General features: G+C 36.0%; 1 protein-coding gene across 2 annotated transcripts in view; it reads right to left on the bottom strand.

Moving 5' to 3' along the window:
* RANBP9 (RAN binding protein 9) overlaps positions 1-14,538 on the bottom strand; it is a 41,573-nt gene that overhangs the window by 8,136 nt on the left and 18,899 nt on the right. For both annotated transcript variants that reach the window (XM_074829077.1, XM_074829085.1), the window contains exons 3-9: positions 11,764-11,816; positions 9,566-9,733; positions 6,422-6,444; positions 4,210-4,394; positions 3,338-3,450; positions 1,909-2,017; positions 309-499 (exon numbers count right to left, since the gene is read on the bottom strand). In XM_074829077.1, the coding sequence (XP_074685178.1) occupies positions 309-499; positions 1,909-2,017; positions 3,338-3,450; positions 4,210-4,394; positions 6,422-6,444; positions 9,566-9,733; positions 11,764-11,816 (842 nt within the window). The remainder of the gene's footprint in view (positions 1-308; positions 500-1,908; positions 2,018-3,337; positions 3,451-4,209; positions 4,395-6,421; positions 6,445-9,565; positions 9,734-11,763; positions 11,817-14,538) is intronic.

Genomic DNA, 14,538 nt, shown 5'->3' with positions numbered 1-14,538 from the left:
CTGAAACTGGCAACTTAGAAGTGCCAACCTACTATGCAAACCCTTAGTAAAACCAAGAGCACATGCAAAAAAGATTTGAATCTATTTATACACTTTCCATTTCCCCAGTGACTGAGAATCACATATTTTAATCATTAAAACTGTACTTTTATACAAAGCATTCAGTATCATCTCTTAAGTAAACCAAATTGTCAGTCTGTATTAGTAACTTCTCCCAATACTTAATTGTAAAAAAAAAAAAAAAAAAAAAAAATCTACGTGGTGTAGTCTATCCAAATCTATGTGGTATATCCTCCACATCAACTTACCAGCAAAGTGTGTGCTGCTCCCTTTGCCTGTTGCCAGATTGTGAATATTCATTCCGTGGCTGGGACTCATGCTAGGACTACTGAACGATCGTGGACTAACAGGGTAACTATCTTGAGATTTTGGACTGTGGCCTCCCAAGCAACGCACTTCGCTGTCTGTACCATTCACCATCTCTATAAACTGGCGCACCCTAAACAAAAGGCAAAAAGGTTTAGCTAATAAAACAATTTACACATTTTAATTTACCAACGATAGCAATGATTAAATTTTAGTGTTAAGTATACAAAAAGTCTGACTCAACAAAATGCTGGATGTCAGTACCATTCATCAATAAGCTCTGCAGTATTCAGCCAAAAATACACAATTACAAAATTTGTGAGGGAGGAGAACAGGAATATTATCCTTCAAGGGCAGACTTTGTCAATAAGTCCTCAAAGTTTAGACAACTAAACTATATTTTCTTGTTTTAACTGTTTTGTTTTATTGGCAGGGGCAAGGTTATTTCTTGAGAAGTCTATGTCATTACGTTGTCATGTCTGTCATTTCTCTCAAAGTAAATGAGAACATAGTTTGACTGTCTGGAACAGTAAGCATTAAACGGTGACTCTTAACATTAAACATTTGCACTAGAAAACAGTTTGAAAAGCAAGCTCATATACAAACCTTCCCTTTAGAGGCTGTTGCTCTTTGTCAATTTTAGGTTAGATAAGGAGGTTTTACTATGGACTTTAAGGAAGCTCAGAACTACTGCTTTATGTTTTAGGCTTGGATAGCCTCAACAGAACAGGCAAAATTTAGAAAGACAGATTGAGAAAAAGATAACATACAGTTGACGTTATCGAGTGAAGTCTTTCATCAAAATGTTCGCATTTTGTGAATTCTGTGATAAATCTGCAGTACTATCTTGAATTCTGTTCCGCACTTGAGCGTGACAGACTTCAAATACATTCCAAGTTACTTAACTGAACATAAAAATTAAAGTGCTTTGTTCTTATAGGAGGTAACAGATTTTTTCCGCATTCAAACACTACAACATGATACAAAATTCTGGAGGATCAGCGCAGCTGGCAGGTGGAAATGCCAGAATGAAGGTGACTATTGTGTGCCTGGGAAGCCAAGAGAACTCTTTGGGATTATGGAATTTCCACAGTCTTAGCCAGAGGTTTCTAGTAAAGTGACATGGAGTGAAACTGCTTATTTAAACTGGTCTTTAAAGTCAGTCACCCATTTGGAGGAACAGACCAACTTATGCCAACAGAACTCTTAACCTTCTTGAATACGATAGTGTATCAGTTTACATTAAGTTTACTCGATACCCAAACTGATCAAAATTGATTTTGAAAAAATTACGAAACTTAGTTCTAGAGAACAAGTCTACAGTGAGATGTGAATTATGCTGCAAAACAGGACCTTGATGACAAAACCTAGTTAAACAAGTAGCAAGTAATATAGCATAAAAAGAGTGAACTATACACATTTTCTAAAAAACGCTGCTTAACTTTGTTTAAATTTCCGTGAAAGCTTTAAATGAGTAACTGTCTTGTCTGAGAAGGTACTGTGCCATCTATAAACACACATCTGTATAATTTGAAGACTCACTTTAATGCAAATAAGAGATTAGGATTTCTTTCTAGTAAACTTGGATACAACTGTTGTGTTGTTTCAATGGCTTCTCCCATTCTTCCTGCTAAAACCAATTTCTGAATTCCTGTTCACCAAAAAACAAATAAGAGATTAGGATTTTTTTCTAGTAAACTCGGATACAGCTGTTATGTTGTTTCAATGGGTTCTCCATTCATCCTGCCAAAACCAATTTCTGAATTTCTGTTCACCAAAACCAACATCAGTTAAATGGACAGCTTACGGATTAATACATGTAAATTAACGATTACAAGACACTGCAACCATCAGTCAACAAGATTTTTTTCCTCTTAGAAAGAAATAGTGTAAAGAAAGATCATGCTTCCTTAAACTGTTCAGTAGGAAAATTTAAGAACTGCACTCCACCTACATATATCTAAGTACTCAATATTTTTATTTATTGCCAGCATACAACCACTTTGTACTCAAATTGCACATTCAGAGCTAGACTAAGATTGCAGATGCTCTTCTGTGATTTATTTCTCATTTTCACACCTTTATAAATAAGCATGTACCAAACTACTGTCACCCAAGAACATCCAAATTGCATCCCACTCCCACAGGTTCAATTTTGACTAAGAAAAAATGTAGTCTCTCTCACCTACAACACATACTTTCAGTCAGGTTACAGTTGACTAAACCTTTCCACAACAGTCCCTGCTTTAGTTGATGCTTCTGTTGCTGTAACCTGGCACAAGTCGCAAACAGCCTCACAGCTCTATCCACCAACAGAGAAATTGATCCAAATGAAAAACAGCCCAACTAACGGGTTATTTTTCAACCAGAGCAGTTTCCCCATGTGGTATGTCATAGTGTCACACAAACGCTTGTGTTCGTACATCAGGGATTTAAAGGAACGGGGAAGGCGCTGTTTAATCAGGCTGCCAAACAGCACTGCCACAGCAAGTTAGAACTGAACTGCTGTTAGTTCTCCTTGTCCTCTTCCCCCTCACATCTGTAAGCAGGAAAACTCAAATTTGATTTAACTTATAAAGCATTCCCTAAACTCTACCCCTTTTCACAGTTAAAAGTCTAAATGTTTGTCAAGGCTAAGTTTTATATTCCTGTTTGTGACTGACCATTAGTTCTCACAAACGCTCGTTCAGAGACATTACACACATTTGTTTAAGACAGATCACAATTTTCCATTCAAGAGAAAGACAACAGGTAATTTACCACATTCTGCTACATCAAACAAGTTCCAAAGCCCTAGTGTGGAAGTTCATCTTAACCTGCTGTTCATACGTGTGTAACTTTACATGACAGCAAAGAACTATACTATGGAGTAGTGCTGAAAGGAAATTCTACAATGATGCTTAAGAACAAGTTTTATGTAATATTTGTTTAAGAGAAGAAAAAAAGGATGTAACATGCTTTCCAGCCTTACTTTGTCTATTTTTAATGGAAGCTAATTCTTCTAGCACAGTCTGGTCTGTGGATCTGGCGAATGCCTCTGCTGTTGCACAGTATCCATGGTGAACTAAGTAAGATGATACCATTCTAAAAATAAACAAAAACAAAACCCAGAAACACTCATTAAATACAGGCAAGAAACCAAGAACTTCTTGAATGTAAAAACCCTTTTCTGAAAAAAGTGACTGAAGAATTCTACTTGAAATTCAGAAATTTCTGTACAAGTCAGACAAAAGTAATTCAATTAAGAGCCAGTTTCCTCTTCAAAACACTATACAGAAAAACAATTAAAAAAATCAATGTATCATTTTATTATGATGAATTTCAATAGGAAAGATTCATCACCCAAAGGTAGGCTCAATTAAAATATTACCTGATAATTAAGGCTTTTTTGCTCATTATGTACACTGAAGTGAAATTTCTGTGCGCTCATCTTTTGTTTTCACTGAAGAAATAAAAAAAGCAAAGCCACAACCACCATTTTTCCAAGTGAGATACTAATGAGCCACAAGTTAACCTGGCATGCTGAAGACTGAGAACATGAAGGGAAATTTCCAGAGCCTGAACTATTAAAACTGCCCATTACAACCATGGCAATTTTTCTAAACTCCATCAAATCAGAACGGAAGGGCTTACATTCATCATCATAAACTCCTATTTATTAATGATGTAGATAACTCTTCCTCAAACATCTTCATGCACAATTTTATACATGTTTATCGAAACAGTTAACAAAACTATTTGAACTCGTTTTCAATACCATCTGTAATTTTCTGCACAAGAGAATCTGAAATCATGCAATTATTGACTTTTTTTTCTTTGGATGAACAATATTCAAAGCCTTACTTCTGAATCATTGTTTGCCACTCTCCTTCCCGATCTCCTATCGGAAATCTGTCAATCTGTGCTTGAATTTTGGTTCTCCATTCTCGCATATAGTCTTCAATATCAAATACAAATGGGTGTTGTCCAAAATTAGCGTCCACCACCTCTCCTGGTGTTTGAAGCCCTACTGTAGGGTACAAGTTTGGCTGCAAGAAATTTTTTAGTTAGTTTTTTCCTCTTATTCTAAATCTCTCACTTTTTTTTTTTAATCTCTGTAATAATATCCCCACTGCTACTAGTAGTGTGAAGCAGCAAATACCTCTGGATCATCTGTCCAGCAGTTAAAGCAACTTCTACCAATCCAGTAATACAATGACTGATTAATTTTATTCCCAGTGGTCATAATCTTTTTATTTTGAAGTAAGAAAGCCTTACTGATCATTCTCTTTCTAGTCAGAAAATGCACTTTTAAAATTGTGCTACAATTTACAACTTTTGGTTTCAATTTTACAAAATATTAAATACCATTTTTTTAATGATTTTTAAAGACCAGGATTAAAGTTTCTTTTAAAAAGAGAACAAAAATTAAACTTACAAAGTGGACCATTTTCCTTTTGGGGTGAAATAGTTAAAACATCGCTGAATTTTAGTGGTAAGAACTGACAGGATAGAGAACTCATTAGCCTCAAAGTCCAAGTGTAGCGCCTAAAAAGAACTGTAACAGTGCATTGAAGTTCTCGTGAATTCCTGGACTTGTATCTAGAAAAAGACTTTAAAGCATTTATTGTTGTCTCAGTTTATTTTCTGCTTAGAGATTAGGTCTCCATGCAAATTTGAAATATGCCAAATATGAGAAGAGGTAAAATCTGCCTGTTGGGATTAAAGTAACTTTCTTAAATGCAACTAGCATCTCAGCAATGGCAATGCAATTAGTTGGGGTTTTTGGTGGGTGGGGTTTTGTTGCTGTTTTTTAAAATTTATAAATATACCTACATCATATTTACACTGCAGTCAATGGTGGTATACTCTCCACAGTATGGTACAATGGTATGCTGATCTACAGAACTATATGCTAAATACATTAAAGCTATCAGTAAGAAGTTATCAACATGCAGGTCAGTAGGAACACTGACACCCGGTGAACCCAATGACACTGAAGAAAAATACTCTGGTTGTTAAAACCATGCCCAGGCCGATCTTGCCCCCATTTCCACCCATCCCACCTTATTTTTTTTTTTAAGTAAACCTTGCTCATAGTGTTACCTAGTCTAAACTAATCAACAAAGCACAAGTCTCAAATCTTTTAATGAGATGAAAACAATTGATTCTAATGAGGAGGGGGTCCAGCTTCAAACTTCACATTACAGCATCAGTTTTCCTGTGCTGGTACTGCGTGCCAGCAAGGAGCCCTGCTGGCATCCCACAGATTGGGGACAGTGGCAGTGTTTCCTACACAAAGCACCCAAACTTGGGGCGGGGCTGAGAGGTGCCCTGGGTTATCAACTTCATGTTTCCTTAATATCTGTCCTTGCCTCCTAAGGCCATAGCAAAAAGAGTAGGTGGCCAGACAGAAGTGCATCACACACTGCACCCTAACCAGATTAAATCAGAAATGAAGTGGATGAGAAAAAAACAAAGTAAGTGCAGTATCATGTCTGCACCAGTAGCACAGGGAGCACATTTATAATGATTTTAAGGAGAGTTCAATTTAATTGACTGAAAAGCTAGAAGACTTCAGATATCTGCAGCTTTAATACTTCAGTATGCTTGATCTCATGGAGTGAACAGTAGAGAGAAAGATTTTGAAAATCAGGCATCAAGCATGAGTTACAGTGACCATGTCTTAAGCAGCCAGCCTTTCTGCAAATGATACACAGCTGTACACACATGCACCGTGTTGGTGTTTAATACAGCTTTGACTTTGTACGTAAGGCCTGCATGTGTCAAAGTACGTAGTAACTCCTTGTATGTGTGATTTTCTGCTAAACTTCCATTAGAACTGACTGTTAAAAACCTGAAAAGGAAAACCCTTGTGAGGATCAGTGTAAAAACAAAAAACGTTTTCCTCCAATTAACAAATCACCAATGAAACGATGAGGAGAAATATCTGATAGCAAATTGGTTAAGGAAATAATAATTGTATTTCCAAGAAGCATAATGTAAATGTAAGTTACATCTGAAACATCTGTTTATAAATACAAAGGAAAGCTGTTTGAAAATTCACTTATCTTACCGGTAAATCTGTGAAAGCGATGCCTGTAATGAAAAGAAAATTAAGATTACTTTTCATATGCCTGGATTCTAGGTTCATTTTCTTAAGCGTATCATTGTATGTTCAGAAAACTCACGCAAACCACCTCAGAAATAAGTATGGTGACATCCATGACACTCAGACACAACTGATGTGCTTCAGTAATAAAGGGTAGTATTTGGCAAAAAGTTAATTGTAATTCGAAAGTACTCAATTTGCATCCAAATTCTCAAAACAGGGCATAAGATTCATTCAGCAAACATCATACAGATATATATGTAGACTAGAAAGTATGAAGATTCTGGCTAAAGATTAGAATTAAGAGGAAAAAAAATATATCTGAAGATAATTTTGCACTTGCATGTCTCAATGCAGCAACACCAAGATTTAACGGTATCCTTTCTTGTTTGCTATTACTTTTCTTTGTAAGTACACATTATCTTTAATTGAGCAGCACATGCCTACGATAGTCCAAACCAGCCTAGTAAATGCTTCACTCTAATCCACACCAGGGTGTTTTGGTTTTCAAACAGAATAGCTTAATATCTCGTTATATAATTACAAGCATCCATCTACCCATAAGACCAAGGCAGTGATTTTACTGTCTCCAGGATTAGAGAAAAATCTGACCTCTATACACTTCAGGAACTTCACGCAATTGGCAGGAGGGAGAGGGGAAGAGAAGCTTTCAGTTAAAAAATAACTATCAGGAAATCTCCTGACAGCCAATTGATAAGAGTATTTCATTATTTCCTTTTTTTGTTGCAGGTGTTACTTGATTTTTTTTTTAACAAGTGCATAATGATTCAAATCCACTTACCCCTTCAAACTTCAAATTTATTTTGTATCACTGCCTTTTCAAATTTAAGATTAAAACACAAGCTTTAAACCTTTTGTCCTAAATTCTACCCCTGCTTTCCATCTCCATTCTTCACCAAGATTTCAAATCTCAAGAACATCTGGATTCTTTACTCACATCTTTGATACAAACAAGTAACATACAGAGCGAATGTGTTTCCTCCCATCATATCTCAAAGCTATCAATTTATTTTTTACCTGTCCACCCCCTAACTTTTTCTAAGCTATTACCACTTTCTCTGTTTGGCACATTTTGACATCCAACTCACCCTTTTCCAAAATAACCATGGCAGTAGGCAAGATAGACAAATGATAAATGATGATGGAGTAACATGTAGGTATTGAGGTTTTGGGGGGGGGGGGGGGGGGGTTGGGTTGGTTTTGTTTTTTTTCAAGGCAGGATTTCACACTTGCATAAATAATCACTTTGCCCTTTTTGTAGCATCAAATCCCTGGCTGAGCCAGAGATTTCCAATATGCTAGACTGCATCTGTGGCCCAGAGAAGAAACACAAATGTCCTCCAAGCCACAATCGCAAAGGAATTCTGGACAACTGGCAACTACAACTCAGCAAGACAGCCAAAATTTCTAATTTCTTTTTCCCCTAAACACAGAATCAATTTTCCTCTGTTAGAAATTCAAGCTAGCAAAGCCCATGACAGCAGAACAGCTGTCAGGTTTCTTTCTGAAATCCATAAAGTGTTTGTCAGGCTCTGTCTATGACAGATGACATTCTACTAGCCTCTCCTCACCTGTGCCATTCTGTTCTTCTCTTTAAACAGATTTTAATCACTTGGAGTGTTGTTTCACAGTTGGCCTAATCCAGTCTGCTTTAAGACTTCACTGAAAGAAAAGGTTCTGCTCCTCCCTTCTTAGCTCTTCTATGCATGTGACTGTAAGGGCAGTCAGAAAACCAGTGTCTCCTTAGTTGACCAACAAATCTGATCCAACTTACCTGCAGGCACACTGTTGCTAGTTCCAAAAAGGGAATATGGTTAAGACTACCCTTCTCAGTTTTAACTCAGTTAAATATTAGGGTAAACATAACATGAGCCTGTTATCTCCCATTTTACATATACCCTAAAACAGGGCCAAAAGAAACAACTACACAGCGCATGGTTCAAGTGTCCCTCTGCCATAGGTGTCGAGGTATATAGACTCATTCAATTTAGAAGAAATATTAAATCATGACAGAACAGAATCACAGAAGTGATTATTTGGAATTGACCTCTGGAGGCATCTAAGCCCTGCTCTGAGCAGGGGCAGGAAAACTCGTTAGATCTGTTTGCTCAGGGCCTGAGCAAACAAACAGGCAGTCTTGTGTTGAGAGACAAGGAGAAGAATTTAAACCATGTCCTTCCCCTTACTACTTTCCAAACTTTCCACATGTTTGGCAATGTGAGAAAACCAGAACAGGCACTTCAAGAGTCCCTATCTCAATAACCTCTTACTTCATTTCAAGCTAGCCTCTCTTTTCCTTATCACATTTCTACCCATGACACAAACCTTATTTCTTCTTTCTGAGCTTTATCCTTTGAAACCTCCTACTCCCCTCAGCACAATTCCAAGATCTCTTCCCAAGCCCTTGCCCTCTCAATGCAGGAAGCAGATCTTTTCTTCTTCTTTCTTTACACTCTGTGTATTTGCTCATTAAATTGCATTAAGTAACTGAATTATTATGCATATTGCACGAAAAATTTTAACTCTACCCCCTCCTGACATCTTCAAACTCAGAAATTGTCTCACAGTGTTGCATAATACTAAAATTTACCACAAGGATTTAATGGACTTAATTTTAGCATAACTTGTATAATTCATGGCTTTAGCCCAACTATGCATGACTCCAGACTGGGAATCTAAAAGACACTGTTCTCCAACATATGTTCAAAATAACACCCATCCAACGACAGGTTTTAGCGAAGGCTAGGTGTCCCCCATACAGCAGCAACGAATTTTAGCTATATCCATTCTCCATTTCTCCAATTCTCTTATTACATACTACCTTACAAACATCAAGTATTATTTGTGGCTTTAGTAGTGGAGTTCATAAATGCAGGTCCTGTGGAATGAGATGCTGTGACAAATCCTTCCAAATTCACAAGGAATGTCAGTGCAAGCGGCACACAAGAAATTATTCTTCCCAATTCTTCAATTAATTCATAGATTATGAGACTATTCAAACACTTTGCTCCTGACATGAAGAGCGTTTCAGATTTACAACAGACTTACAGACATAATGTTATCATTAAAGATAACGTTTCTCCATACCCAAGCTGTGTCCATTCTTTGTGTAGAAGCAGGTATTATTGATAAGGTTGACACAACAACCGATGACATCACCCGTAGTAAACGTTGGGCCATAGGGTTGTCCGGTTCCAGAGGAACAGAATGAATGTCCATCATCTCCATGGTAACCATATGAATGTTTATCCCAACCTACAGAACAAAAGCATTTGCAATTTATTCGTTTCCTTTATTACAAAATAATGGAAACACTATGTGCAAAGTCAGTATATTCTAAACAGGTTAATACGGTTAATTACTATGTTCAGCTTTCTGGTTTCTAAGATTTTGTATCTAACTAACAAATCTGTTTCATTTTAAATAATGACAACTTCTTTTATTAAAATGGCTGAACAGGTAATTCCATTCATAGTACATAACAGGTTATACAAATTCAGGTAACACATTTTTCTCTTTAAGTGAACACACAAAATTATCAACTCCAAAAATATAATCAGCTACAATGTTAAAATTTGAAAAGCTATATGCAGATCTGACATGTCCCAGTAAAGCAGTGAAGATTCTCCTGTTCTCCCTTTCATCTTGCAAAACTATTGCTACCATATGTCATAATCAAATTCTTCCTGGCTAAAACCCAAACATGCATCTCTGGGGAAACACATTTCTACTCCTGATTATTCTCAATGACTATTCAGCAGCAAGCAGTCTCTGCATAATAGCAGAATCTCCAAACTACCGTATCACTAGCATTTCTCCCTCTAAAAATTAAAAAAGAAGAAAAAAATTAAATACAGGTGAAAGTCACAGCCAGCAGGCAAATTGTTATGTATGCAAATATGTGCTAATTTTGCAGGTGAAGAAGCTGCAGAACCAGTTAAGAAGCTTCATATTGTTACACTACTCAATGAAATTCACAGCAAGCAATTTTAGTCCGAGCTCATTTAAAAATACCTGTCTCTGCAATTCAATATTAAACAAAAACACATAGAAAAGAAGTAAACTTTCAGGCACCACAAAATACTCCTAATGGATCTGTTAAATGCCTATTCAAAATAATATATAGCATGATCTTAAACACAAATCACCAAATTTCATATTTCTCATACATATATATACACACACATTCTGACTGTAAGAATTTACACTGACAACTCAAATTATTTTTAAACAGTAAAAGGTTGTGGGTTTATTCTTCTTCTGTCAAGCTGCTGTCTAACAGGTTAATTTGAAAGTATTTTCCACATTTAGGCCTTTAATCCATATGATCGGTAGCTTCAGCTGGCACCACATTAAGCATCTCTTGGCAAATTAAATACCCCAAATGACTGCAGTTACATTGATTAGTACTATCTTTGATAATTATTTGCAATGCATCCTAAATCATACTCAAAATGAACTTAATGCCACCCACTAATAATTCATCACCCTTAGCTGGGCTCCCAGTGTAACTGGGACTTGCTGTGACCATAAGGACCTCTACGAGAGCATATGGGTGAGAAAGTAACAATGCAAAAGAAAGAAAATACAGATACTCTAAGGTCAATTCAACGTGATATTATACTTGGCTAATGGTAATAATTTAAAAAAAAACATTGGTTTTTTGGTGGGTTTTTTATGGTGTTTTAGTTTTTTGATTTTTTTTTTTTTTTTACACATTTAAACAGCTATTAAACCCCCCCCCCCAACTTTAAATATCATACAGAGATACTGCAGACAATGTTAACAAGATTGTCTCTGACCATGCATGTCAATAACAGTCAAAACTTAAAACTATGCTACACACCCTTACTATTAAGGTTGGAAAGGTAATAGTACATAAACTGACAGTAGGAGAGCTCACTCTGTATTTGACAGAAAGCTTTTACCATAGTAGCTCATCTTTATTGCTAGAAATTCAGTTTACAAAGCAAGGAAATCTATAGCTTCATTTTTATCATGAAACATGATGAAAATTTTAAAATGTATTTGTTTGCTAAGAAGTACTTGCATAACGTTATAAATAACACTGAGTTGAGGGAAGTAGTACAGGAGCAAGCATACAGTAAAAGCTAAACTTTTTAGCTGCAAGCTTTATATAATTCAGATAACAGATACAACACAGACATGTCATGCTACACTGCCTGTTGCTTACCAGAAGCTTCCCTTCAAGGTCAAGCATATTTTAAAAAATATAATTAACCAAGGTAAGTAACTTATCAAATGTAGTAAATACTGAAACATACCTGGTAGTCTGTTCATGTTCACACCCTGTGCTGAAAGCCCAATTCCCATGTAACTGTAAAAATGAAAGAACAAAAGAAATTTATCCGTCTCTTATAAAAATACATATATGTGGGATATTGCCAAGAAACACTGTGCTGATTAATAAGATACCAATTAAGCTGCTGAGAGGTCATTTAATAGTTGCACAACAGCAAGGGAGCTGAAAAGTAATTCCTAGCATATATAGTTTGATACAGACAGATTCTGTCTCCGCAGGAGGTAAGGACAACTTTACTCTTTTAGGCATCCTGGCTTATTGATGGAGAATAAACCATGAAGTTTGAAGCATGAATGAAGAAAGTCAAAGGTCACGCCTTATTTTGAAATTAGGGGTAAAGCTATACACAGACCAATTTCATAATCTTCAACATACCTCATCATGTTTTTCAGACAATCTGAAATGAATAAATTTACAAAACACATGCAAAACTCTGCAGTCTTTCACCAGTAAAATGCCTTCTTGCACAGCACTTACAGAAAGATCCCACTGAAACATTAAAGGCCTGGATCACAGAGCAGAATGCTATCTTGAGAAATTTACCAGCAGTGTGACTTAGCTGTGGGCAATCTGTTGGCAAACTAGAGGAAGAATATTTTTACTATACTAACCAGTAATCTTACATCTAAACAACTTACAGCTAGGTCAATAAAGTCCAGAAATCAGCTTTACAAAAGGTGGTTTTAATGAAGTCAGTGTCCAGTACAATTGTTAATAATTTAATAGCAAGTACTAGAAAGTTGAAATGAAAAATCTCCCCACCCCCGAATTACAGTATTATTCTGTTTCTTAAACAAAAGTCATTTCATGACCAAGATGTCAGGAACCCAAAAGAAAAACAGCATAATAAAAAGCTAAGCTTTCACCAATTCCGCTCTGCCCAAAATAAACCACCCCCCCATCAACTAAAGAAAGCATCCAAAAATCACCTGACATTTCCTAGTTTATCAAAACATTCAGATCATTTTGACACTAGTTCAAATTCGTTAGCATAGATTTGTCATGAAATAATAAAAAAACTGTTTGAAAAAAATAATATTCACCCCTGCCAATTTGAAAATAGTTTAAGTCAACAAACATGACCTTTGTATTCCCATCTCTACAACGCAATTTTTAAGCCACTATTCTACTAGGAAGTACAGGTTAATCTGCTATTTTAAATACATCTCACATAGAACGAAACTGAGCAGCAAATCTCAGAAGTCACATACTTCATTGTGTGCTGGGCTTTCTGCTTTTTCTATCGATCACTTCCAACAGTTACCTTACCTGCTTCTACATTTGATATTTACAAAGCCCTCCTCTGATAATCTCAAGTATGATATCATCTTCCTCCCCCTCCAACATACCAGCATGAAATGGAACCTCGGAACCATATAGCAGATATTACATTTAGAGATACTGAAGAGCTGAAGCAAAGGGCAACAAACAAAACGATTAGTCTTTGCTGCATTGCTAATTACGTTACTGAGGCACCACTGCAGCAGCAGAGTCAACAAAACAATTATAAATGAAAGCAACAAGTGGAAAAGCCTTGATTTTGTCTTAAATAATAAAGGCAGAATTGTTATTAGCATAGTCTGGAGTTTGATGCATGAAGGATTCTCACATAAAGACTGAACATCTATTATTTAAAGTCTCCTGTTAAGAAGAATTTGTTAGAGAAAGGATATTTCTATTAAAAAGTAAATTTAGATAACTCAAAGTTAACTCCATCAACTGCAAAAAGCCCTTCAATGTCATATTAAAAAACCTTAATCCCTATCAAAGTTTCATTTCAGTATTCTTACAGAAACAAGATTAAAGTTACAGAAAAATGTGAAATACTAGATAGAAAATCATCATCTTGGTAACATTTTGGTACCACCTGTTTTTTCTTCCTCACACATCATATCTTCTGAGCCTCCTCTAACTTAGTAACAATTGTAAACAGAGACCCACTGTATTTAATACAGCTGGGAACGAGGATTTGTTACCCACTGGCAACAACTAGAAGGCACTAGGCACTGACACCATCTCGGTAAAACAGATGTTAAACAGTATGTATTTTTCCCTGGGATTCACTTACAACTACTTGGAATGTTAACACCATTTCATCAAGGAGACTTGGTATTAATAGAAACTCAAGCAAAATCAGATTAAAACATTTTAAATAATTAACACATTTACTACAGACATCTTTCAAAAGGAAAACAGAATGTCTACAATTCATGGTTTAGAAGTGAGTGAAATTAAAGGCTCGTCGATTAAGGGAATTTATTATTTGTTATAGTTGATGGATAGCTAATCTCATGTTCAACTAGATACAGTACACTATAAACTGAGGGGGAAGACAGCGTCATGACAGATAGGCTTTAGATGTTCTAAAATTCATCAAGAGGAGTTGTATTTATGCCAAACCATTACATGTAACTTTTTTTTCTTCTCCTGGCACCTGTAAGATTCATTGGCTTAAAGAGACCTTTTTGTTTGTTTTTTAAAGAAGCTTAGCCCACATTTAGATCCAGAGTCATTGTTTACAAAAAGATTTGCTTCAGTGGGAGGAATTAGGTAAACTGTCCTCCTGTTTGCTTCTTTAAGGTTCACATATCATGCATCTCAGAATCAGGAGAAGAACAGAGGGGCAAGGGAAAGAGACTCATAGGTTGAGATAAAAACAACTTAATAATTGAAAAAAATAAAGTAATAATAGTAATAATAGAAAATACAAATGAGTAATGCACAATGTGATTGCTCA

The sequence above is a fragment of the Strix aluco genome, chromosome 1 (assembly GCF_031877795.1).
Source record: "Strix aluco isolate bStrAlu1 chromosome 1, bStrAlu1.hap1, whole genome shotgun sequence".
Classification (NCBI taxonomy): Eukaryota; Metazoa; Chordata; class Aves; order Strigiformes; family Strigidae; genus Strix; species Strix aluco.
The sequence above is the reverse complement of the archived record's forward strand: the minus strand, read 5'-3'. Positions and strand labels throughout refer to the sequence as shown.